At 55.1% G+C, this 23,964-nt stretch overlaps 1 protein-coding gene across 3 annotated transcripts in view; it reads right to left on the bottom strand.

The window, feature by feature from the left end:
- Window positions 1-23,964, bottom strand: part of KDM4B (lysine demethylase 4B) — an 82,751-nt gene that overhangs the window by 19,777 nt on the left and 39,010 nt on the right. For all 3 annotated transcript variants that reach the window (XM_084794345.1, XM_084794346.1, XM_084794347.1), the window contains exons 7-9: window positions 15,044-15,093; window positions 11,415-11,518; window positions 7,793-7,930 (exon numbers count right to left, since the gene is read on the bottom strand). In XM_084794345.1, coding sequence (XP_084650471.1) covers window positions 7,793-7,930; window positions 11,415-11,518; window positions 15,044-15,093 — 292 coding nt within the window. The remainder of the gene's footprint in view (window positions 1-7,792; window positions 7,931-11,414; window positions 11,519-15,043; window positions 15,094-23,964) is intronic.

Genomic DNA, 23,964 nt, shown 5'->3' with positions numbered 1-23,964 from the left:
GCCTCAGAATGGGGTTTACGGACGATGGGAGGGAAGGCTCCCCTTGTGCCCCTCCCCTGAGGTTGCACTGGAGTCCTGAGCAGGGGTCCTGTCATGGACCTGGAGAAATGGCCTAGGCTGAGGTTTGGCTGACACAGCTGTCCCTCGTGACAAGCTGGGGAGTTATGAAAGGGCACAGGTTACTATCAGCGCACTCCAGCTTGTCACTGTCTGGGGTGATCAACATATCAAACAGCCCTCTCAGGGCTGCTGTTGGGGCCCAGGGAGAGCAAGTGAGAGGCAAGGCTGCTGCTGTCCACGGCCGTACTTCACGCTGGCAGCTGCGACGGCTGAGGTCTCCCCAAAGCGAAGTGCAGGGACTTCCACTGCAAGGCACAGAACTGCACCTGCTTAGGATGTGACATGGTGTACGCAGTGCAGAGCAGAGCCCCAGGTTGTGACCAGGGGCCTGCCTGATTCCCTCAGGATGCCTATAACAGCACAGGTCAAGGGGCAGTGACACTGTCCAGAAGGGTAGTAACCAAGGGCCCTCCCTGCATGCTGCCTGCTGGAGTCTAGGCCAAGGAAGCATGGGAGGAAGCAAGAATGACCAGCTCTACCCCACTGTCCTCTAAACGCTAACGTAGTGGTGCCTCGTGGCAGCCCTAGGGAAGGGATCCACACTGACATTTGCAGGCGGAAGCACGGAGCATAGCAGTGCTTTCTGGGGTGCAAGGGAGGCTGGTCTGCTGCTCCCAGACCCTGGGATCCCTGTTTCTACTTCCTGTCCCTTGCCATCATCACCCGGAAGTAGCCAGATGGAAGTGACGCTGTATCCCCAGCTCCCCACACTGCTCTTCTCAGCTCCACTCCGTAACTGTCCAATGGGAAGTGACCACAGCCAGACAAAGCCAGGGGCTTTTGTGAAGTACAGCACACATCTGAGCACTGAGCCCTGGCCTGCAGAGTGTGCTCTCCTGCCCACCCCACATGGGACTGTGAGCCATAGTGGCCAAGCCTGGTGCCCAAGAGGCTCGCAGCTGCCCCTTGGCGAGCAGTCCTGTCCGGCTCAGCAGAACTCCCAGGCAGAGAAGAGCTGGGATCTGCAGCGTACACAATGAGCACAGACCGACCCGGGTCCTGGAGGCGCAGGGCGGCTCTGCAGATGCAGAGGAATGAATGACCTGCCACACATTTCCCATGAGGTGAGCACAAGTAGACCTGGAGCTGAGTTGGACCAGCCTCCAACTCTGCATACAGCCTCTGGGGAGACCTGCAGCTCCCACCACTCCGCCCCACACTCTTGTCTTACTTTGTGAAAAATGGCATCCTGCATCCTGTTGCAATCACACGGCCACTTCATAGCCTAAGATGCCTGGTACCTCCTCAGCACTGTGTGATGGTCCAGAGCTTAGTGTGCCTGCACATGGCACAAACAGCTTCAATGTACTGCTGCATGAGCCCCCACAGTGGCACCTGGCCTACTCCTGCTCTACTTGTACTCATTTTACACCATCTGTGTCACTATCCACACCCCTTCAAAGATCCTGCTGGAGACCCCTTGTCTACCCCACAGGTCACTTGGGCCACTGATTATCAGGAGCCTATCCAGGTCCGTATGGTCAGTGAGATCATCAGACACACAAAAGTGATATATCTTCCCAGACTCCCCAAGTCATGGACGTGCTTGTCCAATGATGCAAAACATGTGGCCAGCAAACACAGGGCACCATCAGCAGCTTCAGGGCTCTGCACCTAGTTGAGCCTTGGCCCCAGGATCATCCCCATGGATGGACTATGTCTGTGTGCCAGGCATCTCCAGGAACTGAGGACTTCTGAAGGTGTTTCGTTGTAGTGGGGTGCATGCATGCTTATTCCAGCCCTACTGAGGGCTTCCATGCCCTCAGCCTCCTGGCTCCTTCAGGGCCATGTCAGGCACTGAGCTTCTGGCACACCCCTGCCCCCAAGGCTTCCACATCCTCACACTCTGAATCTGTTCCCACTGCCTCACTCAAAGATGGGCTGGGTGTGCGGCAGGAAGGCCACCTGGGCTCCCAGGATCCTCTGCGGGCTCTGAGCTCTGGCTGGAGGCTGTGGTCTTTTGAGACGCTGGGTTACAGCAGAACCCGCTCATGTACAGCAGTGAGCTAGGGGAGGCAGCGGCTGGAGAGATGATTAAATCGCAGCTCAATAAAACCACCAACCCGAATAGCATGTTACTGCTGGGACCTTCTTGCTCTCACCAGTGTAGCGGTGACAACTCTCAGTCACGGCACAGGAACCAGGGCGGAACACAGAGCCTGCTGCTGGGGTGGCTGGTACCAACTGCGGGTGGCGCATGGCATCCCTAAAAAGCACCAGTCCTGAGGGGGACAGCAAAATTGTCCCCAGTTGACCACCATGGTCACGTGTGGCTGGACATGTTCAGATGTGATCGTCCCCCCCTCCCACCCAGGTCTGTACCATATTTCCTCTACACAGACAACATGACCATACACGGTCCCTGCCTACAGCAATCCTGTCCATGCTGAGGTGTCCAACATGGCCTCCAAACTCAGAGCCCCTCTCAAAGTAAGCAACACAGCCAAGTGGCCAGTCACCACCACTTTTCCTGGGCCTCCAGCTCATCTGGAGGTGGGGGCCCCACAGTGTGAACAGATGAACTCCTGGCATGGGGTCCAGCAGCCAGGGTAGGGGCACACCACAGGCTGTAGGGTTACTGCCCACTGCTGACCTGATGGAGACTGAGCCACAGTTGTATGCTCTGGATGCCTGCCTCAGGCCTGGTCTGTCAGTCCTTAAAGGTGGGCCTTGCTAAACCATGGTGCCATGCCAACTGGCTGTGGCCAGACGCACCTTCTCAATGCCACCATAACCTCCCAGTCAGAAATAATATAGCCGAGGATGACCTTGAACTTGAGGCAATAGCTCTGCCTTGGCCTACTAAGTGTTGGGGTGACAGGTGTGCACCTACCAGAGGAAGGTGAGCATGGTGACTGAGGAGACACTTCTGCAGAGCCATCTGTTTGATGGCCAGACCACTAAAGGGTTAAAGCACAGAGTTCTGCCTGCGGCTTGGCCCATTTCTGCTGTGATTACCAGCACTGCAACAACATCTAGTTCATTAGGAAGCCACAGGGACCTGTGCACAGGACGATTAGGCGCCAGCCCACAGTGTTGCCTGACGGGGCCTGTGTCCCCCAGCAGACAACGGAGTTATGATGCCCCTCTTGACAGAGGGGCCACTTGTCCAGAGTGGCACGGGACACCAGGGCACAGTGAGCAAGGAGCTGGCAGCACTAGCCTGCCTTCTCTCCCTATGCTGCTCTTTGCTGTGCTTTGTGCAAACCTCAGTGTGACCATCATAAGTCAAAAACCTGGCACTGCCACGCTGGGGCCCTCCCAGGGCAGCCCAGAACATCCCAACATCACTTGACATGGGAACCCCTGGAGCCCCACCTGGCTCATGGGGAAGTTGAGGCACAAGCGGCAATGCCCTGGCTACATAATGTGGGGGTATCCAGGGTTTGTGTCCATGATGCACTCAGTCTTCACTGAACGTACAGAGGAGTCAGTGGTAGGGGTCAGGGGTCAACACGTACCTCCCCAGCCAGGGCCTTCAAATGACACTTGGGAACACTATTGTCATCAGGGCTATGAGAGGTTCTGACAAGGGGTGCACGGCTAGGATACTGCACAGAGAACTCCAAAACCATGCACAGTGCTGAAGAGCCCGTGCTAGGGAACCTTTCTAGAGCCTTCCTTTCCCAACCACGGGCCAGCTGTGCCGCAACAAGGTGGAATCAGCCTTACATGGGACCCTCTGTGCTCCCAACAGCCTTCCGGGAGCATGAGGTATGGCCAATGGATGCATGGCAGAGAAGGCTCTGACAGGGAGTGAGGGAGAAACACATTTCATAACAGCTAGCCTTGTGCACACAGCTCTGTCACGGCACAAACCAGGGGTCAGTCAAGTAGGGTGGCCAGGTGGTACTGGTAGCCCAGACCCTGCAATTGCAGCAGTAGGCCCAGCTTCATGCCTCCCAGTCTGCAGCTAACTGCGGCACGGAAAGCGCTGCTGCTGACAGCAGGGACCATGGCTGTCCGTTCTCACCTGGTCATTAATCTCAGTGCTTCTTACCCAGTGCCTGTGCTGCCAGCCCACCACAAGGGCGTGATGACACAGCACCAAGCAAGGGGGCCACCTCCAGACTTTCACCCTCAACTCTGCAGGAGGCTTCCCAGCTCCAGTGTCTACCCCGAGGCGTGCCAAGCATTCCTGGGAAGACTGGCGTCGGGCCATGGGGACTGCAAAGGGGACAGAAACCACTAAATTTGCAGCCAGAGCCAAGCTCTCAATCACAGCCTCATCACAGCTCAGCCTGGCGGGCTTGGGGAGAGACCCTTTAAAGAAGAGCTCCCTCCCCTGCGGTGTGGGGACTGTGGCATGTGCAAGGGCGGATGCAGCAGCTAGTGAAGAGCGAGGCTGTGCAGGCAGCTCCCCCTTGCTGGAAAATCCCTTTGATCTACTTAGTGACCTAGCTGTGGAGAAGGTACTCTAGCCTGCAAACGCTGACAACCCAGGCAGGCAGGCAGGGTGTGCCTCAGGCCTGCCCATGTCACCCCTGGGGAGTCGGGAGGGCTGCCTGGAGTGTTCCCAGAGGCTCATTCCACATTCATATAGAGGTCTATTGAACAGGCCAGGCACCTAGAGGGTACGCTGGACATGGCACCTGCAGTGCACCACTGTCAAAGTCGCTTGGACTCTCTGTTCCTATTTGTCAGGCCAGGGTGTGCATTCCATGGAGGGTCCTGGCTTCATGGAGCAGGAAACAGGCCAGGCCTGCTGGCCCAGCTGGCTGCTTGTCTCTTACGAAGGAAGAGGCATGGGGTGTTCAGAGTGCTGGCCAGTGCTGAGCCAATTCAGCTCACTCAAGGCCTTGTTGTACATGAGAGAGGTAAAGTGACATGGCTGGGCAGCTGAACTTTCTAGGTGCTCAGCTTTTTTCATTTTTGCTTCTGAGACAAGATAATTCACCATAGCTCAGGTTGTGACCAACCTCATGGCAACCCTCCTGCCTTAGCTTCTTAGGCGCTAGGATTCTATGTGTGCACTGGGCACAGCTCAGACACCTCTCTGTAAGGATGAATGCCTGGAGCCTCAGAGGCCCCAAACAGACCTCTGGGCCTTTGTTTTGTCTCTGGGGCTTTGTTGTGTTTTGAGGTAAGCCTCTCGTGCAGCTCAGGCTGGCCTCAGACTCACTATGTAACAGAGGACGGCCTTCTGCTTGCTTTTTCTGGTGTTGGGGACGGATCCAGGACCTCGTGTGCACTTATGGTTGCCTTTTTTGTGTGTTTGTTTGTTTTCTTTTTTGGTTTTTTGAAACAAGGTTTCTCTGTGTAGCCTTGGCTGTCCTAGACCAGGCTGGCCTCGAACTCACAGCAATCCTCCTGCCTCTGCCTTCCAAGTGCTGGGATTAAAGGTGTGCACCATCACCCCAGCTTCATTTGGTTGACTTTAACCCTCACTTCAAAACCAAACCAACAAAACTGCTAGCAACAACTGGTGCCCCCACATGGTGCCACATGTGGAAGAGGCTCTGGGAGGCACCCACAAGGCCATTCCTGACCATCCTGCTGTGACCACAAAAGACAAAGTCAAAGGAATCAAGAGGGTGGGGGAGCTAGCACTAGCTTTCCTGCTGTCCCCATCTCTTCACACAGCCAGTTTACATAAGGACAAACATGGACACACACCCCTCCCACGCAGAAGCAGGAGCTGATGTTCATGGCCTATGACTTGCCCTGTAAGTCAGACTATTGAGGTTACCTGTCCATGCCAGTAAAGGTGGAACAAACCCCATGGGAGAACTATTTTGATGGCGGTGTAATATTCCCTTACTATTACCAGGTAGGCCTTGGCCATCCCTGTCTGTCAGACCATACTACACCTGTCCCAAGAAAGCAGTTGCGAAGGTCAAAGGTTGGAGCAGCCTTCGGTTCATGAGGCAGCCTTCTGCAAAGGGTCCATGAGTTGCTGCAGTTGACCTGAGAACTCTGGGGTCTCTGCCCCGGGTGACCTAGATGCCCCAATACCAGTCCTCTCCCTTGAGCTGAGCCTCCCACAAAGTCTGCACTCACATCTGCACAATTTAGAAAATTCCCTGTCCCCTGCAGCATCTTGTCCCCATAGAGATGCTGGTGGCCCCAGTATGTGCCGGTTCCTGGCCCAGAGGCCAGCCTGTAGCTGCAGCGAGTTTGAGTACTGACTCCTGCTGCCAGGGCCGGAGACCTGCTGGCCCTGCTCGCTGCCCGGGCCCTTATCAAGGAAGAGGCATGGGATGCTCGCAGTGCTGGCAGTACCCAGGCCTTCACTTGCACAGCCAGCAAGCACCTTCCTGGGAGACTCAGCAGGTACTAGGCTGCAGAGAGGACCTGGCTTGGCACTGCATGGACGGGGTGAATGACTCCACGCTAGTGGCTCCTTTGTTCCTTAGGGATACACAGGTGTCACTCCAATGCCTACCATGGCCATGTATTCCTCTACACCCCTTCAGCCATTAAAAATGAAAAGTGGCACCTGCTCTGCCACCGAGCAGGAGAGGGAGCACAGTCTTGGTCCCCAGTCTCTACCATGAGGCCCCACCCTCAGCTGGCCTCATATTCCCCCCTCACTGGTGGACACTGCCTCACTAAGGCTGGCCTGGCAGCTGGGCAGATGTGGGAGGGTGCTGTGCTTGCCACTCTGCCCTGTCCTGCCTGGTCTGTGGTGCCTCGGGCCACTTGTTCCCTAATTTCACGCTATACTGACTGACAATGTGAGCATGGCGCCATTGCGGATGGCACTCCCCAAATGTTGCTTGTTTGTGAACACATGGCTGAGCCTGAAATTGCTTTTACTATCTGGGCAGTTCCTGTCATGGCTGCGGCTGAGACAGCCCTGTGAGCACAGGCCCTGCCATTACAACTCAATCTGCCACAGGTGCAGGTAATCTTAGCTGCCGTCCCGACAGCCCTAGCCATGAAAAGTGGTCGGTCATAACCAGACACAGGTCCCAACCCTGGGTTATGCTGCCTCTCCCTACCTCACTCCAGACTTAGTGTTTCATGAAGACTGAAAACAGGCCCCAATGACCCCAGAGCAGATAACCAGGTCCATATTGCATCCTCAGGCCCTGGCTTCATGTTCAGCCACAAAAGGAGACGACTGCCTCCAAGGAAGCAGGGTGGGGGCGGCAAGCAGGGGAGTCAGGAACGGCCCGGTGGGCAAAGCAGGCAGTGACCTCAATTCCTACCCTGAGAACCTGCACAAAGGTGGATGTGCTAGTGCATGCCCGTGAGATGAGAGGCCGATGGGGCACTGAGGAAGCCATGGCCAGGAGACCCTGCCTCACACAGGAAGACTACAGACGTGGAATAAGTGTACACAGGCACCCATGAACACACACACGAAACGTAGCAACAGATAAAAAGTTAAATGGTGACCCAGTCCTGGGCACAGGGGCACCCTGCGCCCTGCGGTCCCACCACTAGGGAAGGCAAAGCAGAACCAGACTAGCCCATGAGCGATATCTCAAAAAAATAAAACAAACGGATTATAACTTGGCTCAACAGCAAAGGCCAGTTCACCAGAGCAGCACTGCCCAGGAGAAATGGTCCCAGCAGAGCACTAAGACATAAAAAAAACAAAGATGGGATTCCTTGAAAACAGAACCCACAAACACTTGCCTCCACAAGCAGCACCAGCATCTGGGGTGCACCTAGGTGTAGGACTGTTCCCACCCACTGTACCCGAGGTGACCGCCACACCTACCTGCGTGGCCACTTTGCCGTAGTCGATCCAGCGCAGTGTGGCAAAGTTAGTGGACTCAGCGCAGTTGAAGCCGTGGTTGAAGCCCGCATGGTAACCGTAAGGGAACGTGATCATGAATTCCCCGGCTTCTTGTGTAATCTACAGAGGAGAGTGAGTGAGGAACTCATGGGGGGTGGCGGATGGATACAGGCTCCTAAAACTCTTTCATGACCCACTGGGTTTAGTAGGGGCACAGAGCTCAGGAACCTGTGGGATCCTGACAGGCTCAACAGGAATGTGGGTGAGGCCTGGTGCGATGGCTTGGCACTCTTCAGTGCTGTCTGGCATTTGCTGGCAAGCCTAACAATACGGGTTCAATCCCTAGGTCCTCCAGGGCAGAAGGAGGGAACGCATACCTGACTTCTGTGGGCTATCCTCTGACCTCAGCATGCATGCTACAGCACTCACACTCAGACAAATAAACAGTTTCTTAAAAAGAGAGCTGGGCATGCTAGTGCATGCCTTTTATCCCAGCACTCAGAGGCAGGTGGGCTTTTCTGAGTTCTAGCCTAGTCTGGTCTACACAGTGAGACCCTGTCTCAAAAACCAAGCAAACAAGGAGCAAAACTGGCATGGTGGAAGATGGCGTCATGCCAGCCCTTGGTGGCTGAGGTAGGAGGATCATGAGTCGGAGACTAGGGTGGACTACATGGAAAGACGTAGCTCTAGCACTAACCACCAGAGGTCACAGGGTGAGAAGCATGCCCCTACTCTGCACCGTGACCAGCATGGCCTGGCCGCACCACCCAGGCCCAGGGGACAACAGTCAGCCACCCGCAGTGCAGCACTGGGCCATGGGCTGCTACAGCCACACCTGCTGAGGCCAGGGTGGCGCACATGCAGTGTCCTCTTGTGGAGAGGTGCCCGCCTTGGATGACACCACTGTCACATATGTGACTTCCATGAGGCAGGTACAGATACAGCCCTTTGCGCTGAGAACAGCACTGACAGGTCCAAGAATGCTCTGGAACCTGCATAGACTTCAGTCCCCAAAACAGTGGTAGACCAGAAGGACAGGAGGACACATGCTCCTGAGGGGAGGGACAGAGCTTCGGCTGTGACAGGAGACTGAGGTTCCAAGAGAAGGGGTCTCTCTCTGAGGCTGCTGGGTCCTCACTGTCTACTGAGCAGCAGGAAGGCTTGAAGAGTGCAAGTGTCTGGGATTCTGAGCTTGGCAGGCACCAACAAAGGTTCCAGAGCTCTGGGGAGGACCTGCCCCTCAGCCTGGCTCATTTTGCGACGCTGGTCACCCTTGGCTTCTCAAAGCTTGTGCTCTGGCGCTGGTGTCGTCTTGTGCACACAGGAGATTTCACTGGCCCAGGGCTTCTGAGCCTCCACAGATGGCCCGGCTGGATGGCAGCGCCCCATGTGCCTGCCACAGTGGCTTCCTGTGGTACGACCCATACTGAGAAGGTGTCCAGTGTCTTCTTGTTCTGAGTGTTCTCAATCACAGTGATCATTACTGGGCTATGTGTTCCCACAGGCCACCTCACCCACGTCAGTGGGTTCCTCCTGGTAATGCTGGAAAGTAGAGAGTGGACACCAAGGTGGGGGACTTGAAGCACCAGCCACTTGTCAAAAATCCATCAAAACCAACTGGTCTGGAGCACAGCCAGTCCTGGAGAATGCACCAATATTTTTCTCTTCAGATAATTAATTGCACCAATCAAGGGAAGTCAGTGGCATGGCATCATGTTTTAAAATTCCTACCCAAGTGACAGCTGCTCACGGCGGAATGAAAGGTGGTGAAGTATGACACACGTGCGCCCCTGGTCCTGACAGTCACAGCACCTCCAGGGGTCTCAGCCACTTCACCTTGAGCTCTAAGTGGACAAAGGAAAGAAAGGCCCAGAGCTTTAGCAAACGTCTCTTTAGACAGCGGTGGTGACCCTGGTTCACCACTGGTCCTCTCCACGCTGTCCAGCATTCATGGTACAACACATGGTAGGAGGGAGCTGTCACGCTTGGCCTTCTGGGGTGCAGCACAGCACACATGCTAAGGCTGGCAATGAGAACGCAGGAATGGGCAGACAACAGACATGAGAAAGTCTTGCTCAGGGTGGCAACAGAGCCATGCTCCTGTCACAGTCACCGTGGCCCAGATGCCGCTAAGCCCCTGCCTTCCCCCTCACTGCTATCAACAGAGCCCGGGGATAAATCAGGAGGCGTCAGATGATGGATGGTTGTGCGGCAGAGCCACAGTGGCCGGGGCCGGCGCCAGTCAGGGAGAAAGCGGGAGACGCTTCAGCAGGACAGATGAGGAAGTCGATGGCAGATTACAGAAATACACACTCTTAATTATTAACGAGCCGGCTATTGATCAGCTTTCCCTTCTAAAAGTAAATACCATTACAGACTCACGAGTGCAGTGTGCAGCTGCTCATCTGAAGGGTGACAGGAATTCCGATGAGGGGACCCGTGCCTCACTTGCAAGACGACGCTCATCTCTCGCTTGATGCTCTGTCCTTAGGTCCCATCCCAAGGCAAGGGAACTGACTTCTGATGCCAGACAAGGGCCTTCACCCACAAGCCTTTGGGGCAGGCCAGGCCCAGGACAGCCAACACAGCAGTATAGAGAGTGTGGCTTTCAGAAAGTCAGCAGCCTCTCTGAGTCTGGAGGCAAGCCAGCTGCCATGAGGCTGGATACCGTATGTACACTCCACAGCGCTGTCGAGACACTGCCCCGGAGGAAAGGACCAGGAAGTCACTGTCCACAGGGGTCCCTGTGCATGAAGCACCGGCTAGAAAATATTCTCCACAAGCCAGTTACAACGCAGACACTTCTCACTTCCACAAGTGATGCTGCTGCCATCTGGCAGTGGGATCTGTGCTTCTCAGAGACATAGCCGGGAGCAGCCTCCGGGCTGCACCAGCAGGAAGAACACAGCCGGATGCTGCGGCTGCCTTGATTGAAATGTCAGGAGCAATTTCCAACATGCTGACGCCCCATGTGAGCACGGAGCGAGGGGTCTCATCACACAACTCGCTCCTGGGCTGACAAATTGCTCTTCAAAAAGACCTTCAGAAACAGCTGTCCTGAGGCCCCTCTCCCTCCCTGGTCCCCAGGGCACACAGGCTTGCACTCCTCTGCCGACGCACGCTCAGTTGGGTTAGCCTTTCCTGCTGGGATGTGCCCCACATTGCATGGAGAATCCTAAGGGCCTGGGTCTACAAACTTAAAGTGCTTATCAGTTCAGGAGTAAAAAGCCAATTGCCAGCTTCCCCCACCCGCCAGCAGCTGCCACAGGGCTGGCTCTTCCTGCTCAGACCTTTCCCGTCACAGCCTTTACAGCAGCACACAGGATGGGCTCAAGCTCCAAGCTCAGGAGGGCTAAGCCACTCACTGCTAAGCAGGACACCTTCACTCAGGGGCCAGCCACCCTGCTGACTATAAGTAGCTAACACCTGGGCAGTGAGAGACCTGCACTCGGGCAAAGGGCTCTGTGTGGTTTAGAGGCAGCAAAGACCCTGCCAAACTCACACTTGCCCTGTGCCCTCCCCGATCTCCTCTGCAGAAGAGCCAGGTCACCTGCCAAGAGCAGCTGGTCACCGTCACAGAATGCAGACAGGGGCCTGTACCTACCCGGCTGAAGGGAATGCCATACTTCTTCAAGATGATGGGCGAGATGAGTGTCATCTTGTGCCTCAGGAAAGCATCGCAGCCCTGCGAGCTCCCCGGGAAGAAGCCTGGGGCGGAGGAGAGCGGTATCAGAGTGGGCCTCAGTGTGGGGCCTGGGGGCTGGTGGCCTCGTCCTGGGGAGCAGGCGCTGACCTGGAACCTCAGGCAGGTCTCAGGCCAGGGCCACGCAGCCCTAGCCTCAGTGATGTGGATTATAGTATGTTACTGCCAAGCAGCTTGGGAGACAAAAGCAACTGTTACTCCAGTGACTGGCAACTGCCCAACACACACCTCCGCTGCAAGCTCTTCGGTGAAGTCCACTCTGTTCACCAGGACAGTCACTGTGGTGACCTGAGCACACAGTCTCTGGGAGCCAGCATCCCAGCACCATACGGATGGGCACAGAGAGCTGGCAGCAGTTAGCACCTCCCTGAAGGACATGGCTGAGACAGCACAGGTGTAGCAGCTGTGCGCAGCCTCCAAGTCCCAGCACCTCAGCAGTCCAGAGAGGAGAAAATGAGGCCCCAGGACACAGCTGACCTTAGGACGGGGTGCAGCCTATGTTCCTACCAGGCAGATGCTCTATTTACCTCAGGACAGGGACAGCTGCCTCACGGCTCAGCCATGTCCTGGAATCCCAGGCTCCTGGAGGACCACAGCTCTTCTGATCGTCCTTCAGAAGCCCAGGGCAGGCTGGGGCTCAGCCATAGCACCTCAGAAGCAGCAGTACTACAGCACCCGAGACAGGCACGCAGAGAGTAACTGAGGCAGGGCACACGCAGTTCCTAGACTAGCTGCTCACCACACAACACTGTCCCATGGATCCCGTGGAACCTGCACACCATCACCCACCACAGTGAGGGTCACAGAAGTCTGCTGTGGGCAAAGCAGGTTACAGCAAAACTGACCCACAGCCTCAGTCTAAGGACCCTTCCATAATCCCACACAATTGCCCTCCCTCCAGGCCAGCATGTCTACTTCAAAAGCACATGTTCATGTGTGTGTACACCCACAGACATGTGCACGGGGCACATGGAGAGCAGGGCGTGGAGGCCCTGGCTGCTGGCAGGAGGCTCAGCTGAAAGAGCAGGCTCCAAAGGGGATGAAGGCCGAGTCCTCAACTTTCCCTCCTTGGTGCTAAAAGCGCCTTGGTTAAAATTATGACTGCTGCTGCCAGCGGCACGTCCCCCTTTTAATGCACGGCTTAAGTGGCTCTCATTAGGGCCCTAATAAAGGCTCGCATCTGAAGTGATTAGCGCCCCCACATTAGTGCTCTCCCGCGGGTGCTTCTCCCCATAAGCCCATTTACGGCTCAGCTATTCATTCTCTGTGCTAACCGTGAGCCCTCTCCACCCGGCTCTGCCGTGGGTGGCATCAGTGGCGCATGCCCAAAGAAAGTCTCAGGGCTGCCAAGACCAGAGCTGTAGGGGAGCTTCATGTGGCCTCCTGCAGGCACTGCTGTGTCACGCACCCTGCCTCCCTTCCTGCTCTAGCCCCGCTCTCCCCTAAACAGACTGCTCAGTCCTTCCTCTGGTTTGGGGGCTTCTTCACCCTGGCGGGAACTGTGTGGACAGGGTGGGTTGTTCTTTACTCTTTCTTGGAGGCAGGGTCTCACTATGTGGTCCTAGCTAGCCTGGAACTCACTGTGTAGACCAGGAGGACCTTAAACGCAGAGATCCACCCGCCTCTGCCCCCTGAGTGCTGGGATTAAAAGCATGCACCACCACGGCCTGCAGGCCAGATGTTTGAAGCAGCCACTCTGGAGATTCAGAACTCAAATCCTGCAGCTGGCTCTCCCTCCTCTAGCTTCTGCACACACCTTCTAAGAGGCCACCTGCCACCTACGTCCCCTGCTGTTCCTGAGAATGGAGATGTGGCTACTGGAGGGCACTGAGCCTGGCCATGCCTCTCCTGTCACTCAGAGGCCAGCCTCACTGTCTCCAGAGGCCACAGAGGAAGACCCACCTGAGCCTGGCTCACTGAACGGCCCGCCTCATGTACAGGGAGGAGACACTGTTAGTAGGGGCCAGATAGCTGAAGAGAATTTCCTGTGTTTTATAAATGATACCAGATCACTCAGGGTACCCACAAGGTGTCCACAGTCTAACCCCCCAGGACCTGTGGTGTCATTTCAAGGGCAGAAGAGAGTCTGCAGATGGCTCACTAAGCTGCGGGGCATCCCGGATCACCCTGGGCTCAGTGTCCTCATGGGCCCTCTTCAGAGGGAGACAGGAAGGGAGAGGCAGAAACAGACTAGGAAAAGGGGATGGAGGGCAGATAGATACAGAGCCTCTGACGCTGGCATGGTGGGGTTGCAGGACTCCCAGGATGCTCTACCATGCCTGTGGCCTTAGGATCTGAGTTGTGGAGGCATCATCTAGGCTGTTTATAGCTACTGAGGTTGCGGGTAGGCACAGTGGGACTGGGATGCTGGTTTAGCAGCCAGCACTGCCTTAGCAGCCAGGCTCAAGTGCATACTGTAAACACGCAGTGGGAGATGTCTAGGGTGATGTCTACAGCAGCAGGTTTCCAGTAGCTGGGCCCTGCAGGACCTGGCTTAGCTTTCCTGAGGGGTTATACAGCTGAGGAGCAATTGATAGGAAAGGCCAGAGTTGCTGTAGACCCAACTGACCACCAAGGCCCTCAGAAGCTGTGTGACTAGTCAGTCCCTCTTGGTCCTGACAGCCCTAAACTGACCCTCCTGGCTACCGGGAGATGGGACATGTGTCAGGGCTGCTCTAGGGATGAAAGAGGACAGACAGCCCTTTCAGGTAGTCAGGACTCAAGATGCTCTCAATGTGTGCGTCTCTAGGCTCCCACATTCAAACTTACACCTGACAAAGGAACAGGTGAACTGGGCATGGTGGCACAGGTCTGTCGTCCCAGCACTTGGAGGCTGAGGCAGGAGTTCGAGGCCAGCCTGGGTTGCAAAATGAGTTTAAAACTGGCCTGGAAAACTTGGCTAAACCCTGTCTCAAAGAGCCAACAAAAGAAAGGCCAAATGGCTTGGAATGCTCAGCAGCAGGGAGCCTGCCTAGCACGCATGAGGCCCTCAGTCCCATCCCAAGCAGAGTGTGTGAGAGAAAGGGACAGCTGGGTATGGTGACACACACTGTTCAGACATCCTAGACCCAGGCAGGAGGATGGTGAGCTCCCCACCAGCCTAGGGTACAAGTGAAACCCAGTACTGAAGCAAGGCATGGCCTATGGTGACCAGGGCTGCTGACAGAGCTTGCTGTGCCCCTATCTGAGGATGAGTGTCACTGATGGAAGACTGAGCTGCACTCCTACTGACCTCAGAGAGCCAGGCTACGTACGGCATGCTGTCACTCAGCCCACTATACCTGCCCAGTGCCTCTAGCTGGGACCTCTCTGCTACCTGAGCCTGGCTGCTTGGTTCCTTTCTGACAGCCAGCACCCAAAGCTCTGCCATCACCCCAAGGAGAGGGCCCAGAAGGATGGGTAAAAAGTGGTCATGTTGCATCAGGGGAGGACCAGGAGACAGGCACTGTAAGATTCACCTGCATAGGCCACCTGCCCATCTCATCTTTGTCCCTGTCCCACCTGGGCTGAGCAGGGGCTCAGATACCTACCTATGGCCAGGCGCTCCAGGCGCTTGCCGTGCTCCGGTGGGATGGCGTACCTATGAGAGAAGGGGGCACATCAGAGCTAAGGACCTTTGGCCAACGCAGTCCACACCCACAGACAGCAGACAGGGCTGTCACCACCAAACCCTAAGGCAGGGAATCACACACTCAACAGTGAACATGATGCCTGTCACACTGGGGCAGCTCCTGGAGTGGAACAGGAAGGGGGAGGGGGTAGCTCAGCACCCTGCAGGGCCCAGAGGCAAAAAAAGAAAAAAGAAAAAGGAAAAAAAAGAAAAAGGATGTAGGAGCCATCAGGCCAGAACAGCCTAGAACTGAGGAGTTTTTCAGTTAACTATAAAGGTGGTGGGAGTCATCAGACCTACAGAGGACATGATAAGCAACTTCCAGGTGCCTCTAGGACTCCTGTCCAAGAAAACCTGGGCACCCTCAGCTCCAGGGTTACTCCAGAGTTTCCGTGTCTGCACAAGCTGAGGTTAGCTTCCTTCCACAGTCTCTTTTCATTCAGGCAGTGATGCTGAGTTCCTCACAGCTCAAAGTACCGAGACGGAGGCCAGGGGCCCCCAGAATAGGGGTGGGGGCAGGGCGGGCAGGCTTCTGGGAAGACACCCGAGGCCTGAAAGGAACCAATTCCCAGCTCTGGCCACAATGATGAATGGCGGCATCCCCAGTCCACAGCGCCTTCCACTTAATTAGTGCCTGTAATTGGGAGTTGTAAAGATAAGATTAATTGAATCTGGTGGCTGCTGGAAGTTTAATACATTGGAACACGCCTGGTGTTATCGGGAAGTGCAGCCTGCAGGCCGCTGGCCAGGGGTGCAGAAGGGTGGCCCTGGGGAGATGAGCCTGTGGACACGTGGCAAGGAGCAGTGGGCTGAGAACCTCTGTGTTTTGCTGCAGCCACATGAGGCCAGAGACTGTGCTCACCCACCACCCACCCGAAGGCCATGGCCAATGAGGACCTTCATTTCCAGGCAGAGGAAACCAGGGTGAGGGCCCAGCACTGAGCCTGGAGGAGACTGTAGAAGCCAAGGTGACTAGCCCCATCTTGAAGGACAGCTCTGGGTAGCCACAGCCAACCTTCCCATGGATTCTGTAGGGATCCCAGAGCAGAGCCTACACCCATGAGAACTAAGCCTTCGTTGGAGGCCTGCCCCATGCTTAGACATCACTGACTCGCAGCGCAGGCTGGGACCCGTGCAACAGAACTGCAGAGGATCACGAGCCACCTCTCCACCCCAGGACTCCATCTCCAAGCTTCAGCCAAGGCAGGTGCCTCACCATGAGGTCAACCTCTCTCCAGCACCAACTTGCCACACCATGGTGACTGTGCTCAGACAGCACCCACACGGGTCCTGGGCAGTGGCTACTGTTGCAGACTGCTCCAGGCTCTCTTGTGTGTCAACTCTGATCACTGCACAACTATACCAATGTACACACAGACACACACACACACATGCGCGTGCACACAGACACAGACACACACACACACAGACACAGACACACAGACACACACATACACACATACACACACACACACACACACACACACACACACACACACACACCTCATGTGCTCAGTAGGCCCCATGTGCCTTGCCCCTGCTCCTCTAGGACTGTCCTTGTCCCCAGAAATAACTGAAAAATCTATACCTGCCTAGACCAAGCCAAGCTACCCATCCCAAGACATCCTGGGGTGCTTCAGGATGGCAAAGAAGCTTCTGGCTGGCTGGGCTCTGTGTGGACACTGGGCTGCCCTGGCTGTGTACAGGGCCCAGGAGGACCCTTCAGGGGCTATGAAAAGCCTTCAAGATGGGCACCGAGCAGGCCACTCAAGGCCCTGGGGTGCTAAGGTTTAGCCAGCTCCTCCAATTATACATAGACCAGAGACCACATGTCAGGCAGACTACAGACTTCTGAATGGTCCCACCATCCCCTGGGACTCCCCTTCATGTTCTAAAGCCTCTGCTATCCACAAAGTACTTCCCGGAGATCTACAGCAGAGACAGCACTGTCCTCTGTCTCCAGCATGCTTCATGGATTTGGTCTCCCTAGCAACCATACCAAGGACTCTGCACTGGCCAGGGGGAGACAGCAGCTCTATACCTTCATGGGAGGCATGGTGCTGAGGGACCCTCTGGGAGACAAACTCAGGTATAGAGGAGGGGACCAGAGGCTTCTGGGAAAGGGTGAACTACTCCAGACACAGTCCTGAGAGAGTTGTGCTGGTCACGGCCACTCTCCCACACTTTAGTGGTTCATGAAGAGATGAGAAACAAGCACTGACTAAGGGTGAGTTTGGATAGAAGGTTCTAGAAGGAAGCAATAGGTGGGGTCTCCAGGAAGGACAAGATCTGGCTCCCCCAAACAAAGCTGAGCCCACAAACCCATGCCAGGGACAAGAAGAGTAACTCATCCCTGTGTGTAACTACCACAGTCAGGACTCTAATGGCTACATCGCCGAATCCAGACCACACAGCTGACTGACCCTGGAGAATGACTGAGCGAGCCATGTGGGGGGAGTAGGAGACCCACAGGGGAAAGCTGGGATGGGGCAAACTGGGGACATAGGAGCACCAAGTGCTTCAACATGAGGCTGGGGATGTAAACTGGGGTTTATAGTGTTGAGCAGCCTAGGACCGTCTGGGGAACACGGCCCCAAAGGGACAGTACAGGTTTCAAGTAGGAGGAAGGAGTTTCAAGGCCTCGGGTGCCAGGGGTCTTCAGCCCTGTGGGCGGCAGAGCCAGCTGAACCCTGGTGCAATAGGATGAAGAGGCCTCTGTGGACACACCGGTCTCTCTTCCTGCCCTCCCGCCTGCCTCCTGCCCATGGAGGAGGCCGCTATTAATAGTGCAATTTCCTCGGTGTTCTGTTTATACCCCGGAAGGGCTGATGGATGTGAATAATTACCAGACTATAAAAGCCAGCGTATGTGCTGCTCTCTATCGCTCTAAATCATCAAACAAATAAAGCAAGAAACAGCGTTTCTGAATATAATTTTCCCCTCTAATGGCTCAGAATTATTATCAAGAACAATGAAAATAAATAAGCAAAAGCCTCGCCAGTTAAAAACTAAATGACTGTGTCAGGAAGGGGCACACAGGCTTGGTGGGAGCAAGCCACACGGAAGCCTGTCAAGCAGGTGACAGTGAGGCACAGGCTGTGTATCCCAGCTGTCCTAACGTGCTCCAAGCCTTCAACCTTGGCAGCCTCTGTCTGGCTCCCACAGGCCAGCTGCCTTCTCAGACCTTTACCCATCTGAGCCTCAAGCTCCAAGGCCCCGCTGGAGACCATCGTGCTCAGTCCCCCGTGTGGCTTGGAGCTGGGAACTGGAGACCATCTTCTGCCTGAGCTCATGGCTATGATGACACTGAGGCCAAGTGCCAAGCAGCTGGTGCTGCAGGAGCCCTGAAAAGCACCCACTGCTGAGGATGAGAAAGATGATCCCATAATGCCTGTGCAGTGCTAGGCAGGAGAGGGCAATTCGCACAGACCTAAAGAGGGGACAGGGCCCTCTCCTCATCCTGCCAGAGGCCAAGACCAGTGCCATGTGAAAGTCCCTGGCAAGAAAACACACACACACACACACACACACACACACACACACACACACACAGGAGGGGGCAGGATGTTATTGTAGATTTGACTGCAGTGGCTCTCCAGAGCCCTAAGAGCCACCTTGTCATGGCCACCCTCAGACACAAAGCCCCCTGGGCTAAGAACAGCAGAGCAACTCCTGTGCTGGGGTCCACACAGCCCAGCACAATGGCCTTCCTTCGCCATGAGCTTGTAGCTACCCAGGCCCTGGTGGAAGCAGTCCAGGATTGGGCCATGAGGCTCAAAGGCCAAGACAGTGGAGACATATCTGATGAGCACAAGATGACACATCAAGTCCTTATGTGGCTCCTATACACAGTACCCTAGGATGGGTGTGATGTTTCCCCTTAGGAAGGCTGTTTAAACAGCTCGGCTCTGAGGATGAGGTTAGTGCATCAGCCGCTGCAGACAGTACCTCAAATGGCCTGGGCCCATCACAGAAGCAGGCGCCAGGTCATGGGCCTCCCTCTGGAAAAGGCCCTGGCCCTGGACATTTTCCTGGGAGTCCTCTACACAGTTACCACTAGAGACACAGAGCCACCTGCCCACAGGCTGTGGCTCAGGGTAAGCCGGTGTTACCTACTGCCTTTGGGGTGCTGATCGAGATTTCTTAGTGGAAGAGAAAGGAAGGGCAAACAGAAAACCATATTGCCCACAGGTGCATGTAAAGTGATAGGCCAGCCCCCACAGTAAGGAATCAGACCAGAGAACTGACCCCCAGGACTGCCTAGAAAACTGCTCCAGACAGAAAACCCACACAAAACACCCATCCAGTCAGGTGAGTTGGCATATGCTAAACCTGTCCCTCCAGAGGCAGAGGCAGGAGGACCTCTGTGAGATGGAGGCCAGCCTGGGTTACGCAGTAAGTTCCAGGCTATATAGAGACCATATCTCAAAACCAAACAAAACACCAAACCACTCCACATAAAAGCCTTTGGACAGGGCTGGAGAGATGGCTCAGCGGTTAAGAGCACTGACTGCTCTTCCAGAGGTCCTGAGTTTAATTCCCAGCAACTACATGGTGCCTCACAACATCTGATGTGCACTATATACATAATAAATAAATAACAACAACAAAGAAACAAATACTTTAAAAAAAAAAGCCTTTAGACAGGAAGGATTGTGTCCCCAAGTGTTCCTATAATAGTAAAAGGACGACACTGAAAAGGTTATCAATGGGAGCAAAGTGAGCAACCCATCACAGCTCCCCACTGGAGATGCTAGCCAATGAAACACACCAGGAATGAGACAGGAGCTAGAGAGACAACCAGAAAGCAGGCTGAGAGCTATCAGCGCCCTGCAGAACTGAGCCATGAAACAGCGCATGCAGACCCTCAACACTAGAAGGGGCTCAGAGAGCACAGCACTGCTGGAGAACACCCAGATCTGCAACTAGGACCTCAGAAGTAAGCCAATGCTTCGTGGAGTCTAAGGGTCACCTGTCCTCTGTGTCCCCAACAACAGAAATGTAGACAAGAGTGGTAGACACACACCCTCCCCCAAGGTCCTTAAGGCCTGTGGTCACACACTGGCAAAAGCAGAAAAGGGTGACTCCAACAGCCCAAGAGACCTTAGACAGTGAGCTCAAGGGACATCCTGATGTGACCCAACAGGAGGTCAGGGCAGCTGAGTTACAAAAAGGAAAGACCCCACAGGTCAGAGTAAAGCCTAGACAGATAGGTGTTCAAGGAGCCCTTGAACTCAGGAATCTGGGTGTAGGCAGACTGGCAAACAGACTGTCAAAATCCACACTGCCCACCAAATGGAGAGGAGGCCTCGGAGGACGTGACACACATGGGAAAGGCACCTGGGGGCTGGAGGCAGTTCCATGAGGGAACAGGCTTCTGTGAACCCCAGTTTGACCATTACTGCAAAAAGGGGGTTATTTCACCTGATCTAAAAGGAGCAGCCTCAAGGAGGAACCACCTGGCCTGGCAGACACTGAGTGAGGCCAGCCCCTTTCCACCAGGGAATCCCATCTCTTACCGCCCGCCTGCACAGGTGGGACAGACACAGCCAGAGAAGATAGCAGCAGCCGGAAAGGGGGAGGCTGCTCCCAGGGAGGAGACGATTGAGCCGCTGGCTTTATCGCTAATGGATCGTTTTCTGGGACAATAGGCGGTAGAATTTGGTGTCACACACCAGCAGTGTCAATGGCTTCTAGTAATGACATTTTTATTGAAACACACAGGGGATCAAGAGAGCTGGCTCAGAGAACACAGAGACCTAGAGATGGGACAACCACCCACAGGGAAGCTGGTGGCGTGGGGAAACAGTGTCTGAAGGCCTGGGGAGGAGGCTGGGCACTGGCACATTTTTGTCCCATCTCAGCTAAGGCAGTGGATGCATGCTCAACAGAGGTACAGGGCTCATCCCACCCACGGATTTTTAGTACAGGACAAAGACCAAAACCTATACAATCACCTGTGGGCCTATGTTGGATGACACCTACTCTGGGACATATTCACAGGTGACAGTCAGAGAAGTGGGTCCTAGTATGGTGCAGAGCTAGCAAGGGGCCTGGCATGCAAGCATGGGTGAGGTGCAGACACAGCACCATTTGGGACTTTGAGTTGTGCACATGCAGAGGCTTCCAAGTCCCCTGTCCCATGGCTCAAACAGCCAGGAGTCGCATACGCAGTCATCAGCCTAGACTACACAGCCCCATGCAGTAAGCCTGCATTAGCAGTGTCCTAAGCCAGGGACGGGACTCAGCCCGAATACTGAAGACAAAGGATAAAGGATTGGTCCTCTGGGAGTCAGGACTGCTCAGGACGAAGAGGGCACAGATGGAGACAGGAGGGACACTCCTGGGACATGTAGGACACATACTGTGGCTGACATGGCAGGCAGCATGGGCACCAGGCCTGTCATCACCTAGGTCTCTCTGGGGTGAATCTAGTGCAGACCCAAGCTGGGGTTATTGTTAGTGGCCCATCAAAGGAACTCTCCTCCCTACGTATGCAACACAATGTCTGGGGGCACTGTTGACACCACAGTCGGCACTGGTGTCCTACTTTCTTTTTAGCCACAGGGCCAGCTCTGTAGACGCACAGCCCCACTGAACATGCACACGATGCCTCTGGAGGGGCCTTGCAACACACCTAGCCAGCTTCAGCTAGACTAGGGGCATTCTTAGCACAGAGACTCTGTGGTCTCCTGCACCTGACTCTGAAACAATGCAGGGCCATCTGCTGCTGCCAGACCTGGCCAGAGAGGCTGGGACAAGCCAGTGGGTTCCAGAACCCCCTCCCTCAAACACGCACGCGCGCGCGGATACACACACACACACACACACTGGAACCTTCCTGGAAGGCATTCTGTACTGTAAGGGCTCCTCATTCCTGACCCAACCCAATCTTCCAGCAGAGGCCCCGTTTCCCTGCCTATACTCTTGGGGGAATCCAAGGCCTAGAGTTCATACTCTGAGCTCTTCCATATGGTAACAGACACAGAGTAGGTACAGACAGCTCTGCAGTGACCTGACTGCCTCAAGCCAGCTGGGCCAGGCAAGTGAGTGCTGACATTCACCCCTGACAACTCTGCAGGGGTCCAGGTGGAGGGCAAGGAGCAGGGTTAGGGCTGTGAGCTTGCCCTTAGGCAGTGTGGGCAACCCATCCCCCATTACCAGCCTGAAGCTAATGCTGAGTCAACAGGTGCTGCCCCTAGTGGGGAAGATGGGAAACTGGCAGGGACAAAAGCCCTTCCAAGCTCTGAGGAGCAAGGACAGTGTTTTCTGAGAGGCTCACAAGCCAAGTGAGATCCCTCAACCTACAGCAGGTGTGAATGTGGCAGGTCCTATGTAGTAGGCTCTGCAGGAGCATCCCAATGGCCATCAGCAGACACCAATACAGCCCTGAAAAGGTGAGTTCCCAGGAGGAAGGTGCGACAGAGCCAGCTCTTACACACGGGTAGAGACAAGATTGGCCTGTTTATACAAAGTTAAAAAAAATGGCCCTTGCAGCTGGGCGTGGTGGCGCACGCCTTTAATCCCAGCACTCCAGGAGGCAGAGGCAGGCGGATCGCTGTGAGTTCGAGGCCAGCCTGGTGTACAAAGTAAGTCCAGGACAGCCAAGGCTACACAGAGAAACCCTGTCTCAAAAAACCAAAAAACAAAACAAAACCAAAAAAAAGGCCCTTGCTAGGCCATGCAGCCCAGGGGCAGATGTGTGGCGCTTAACTTAGCTAGGTGTGATGACGCACACCTTTATGCCCAGCACTCCAGGAGGCAGAGGCAGGTAGATCGTTGTGAGTTTGAAGCCAACTTGGTCTACAAAGCAAGTCCTGGACAGCCAGGGCTACACACAGAGAAACTCTGTCTTGAAAAACCAAGAAGGGGGTTGGGATGGGCAGCTTAAGTCTTCAAAGGCAGGACTGCAGCACGGTGTACAGAGGGGCAAAGGGAAGGATACGGGCTGCTGCAGAGCGCTCTAGTCCACACATGGGAGACTGTACACGCACACACACCTAGGCCCCGAGACAATGTGTCCTCTGTCCCACAGGAAGACAAGAGTAGGTTCCATAGCATGTCTGGAGCCTGCAAAATTAGTAAGTGACTCAGGCTAGAGAGATGGCCCAGTAGTCAAGAGCGCTGGCTGCTCTTCCAAACAACCGAGGTTCAACTGCTAGCACCCATACAGCAGCCCACTCCAGTTCCAGGGGATCCAACATCCTCATAAACACACATGCAGATAAAATAAAAATACACAGGTCATCTGAAAAAACCTGAGTGACTCTGGGGTGAGCCTGGCCGGGGATAGCCCCTCCAAGGTCAAAGCTGTAGAGAGCAAGGGCGTCCCACGCAGCCTGAAGGGCTTGCCGTAGGCCACCTGGAGAGCTTGAAGGGCCCAAACACTCCCAGTCCTGAGCCATGGAGCCACAGGCAAATGCTCCCTCTGTGATTCCTCTCCAGGAAGAAGGGAAGGACCCAGGAGCCCTGACAAGAGAGGCGCACACGTCAGCACAGCACTGGGCCCAGCGGCCAGCCTGGCACAGGGCCACCCTACTGCTTCCTCTCTTGCCTTCTCTGATAATTAAAATATTTCATTGTACAGAGTTCATTTCACCTCAGAGTTCAGTGTGGGGGACAGTAAAGAATGCCCTGTCGGGAGAAGACACTCGGCAGACAACCTGAGCCACACAAAGTTAACATCAGCAGGACTAGCCTACGATGGCGGTGGCCACAGGACACTACGCCCCACATGAACAAGGCCATCAAGCAGAAGGGAAGTTGGAAGTCAGAGGACAGGCCGGCCAAGAGGAGCTGAGGACATTGACAACTCTGGATGGAGTTCAGGCGCCAAGAGGA

This window comes from Acomys minous (assembly GCF_964271855.1).
Source record: "Acomys minous genome assembly, chromosome: 9".
Taxonomy (NCBI): domain Eukaryota; kingdom Metazoa; phylum Chordata; class Mammalia; order Rodentia; family Muridae; genus Acomys; species Acomys minous.
The sequence above is the reverse complement of the archived record's forward strand: the minus strand, read 5'-3'. Positions and strand labels throughout refer to the sequence as shown.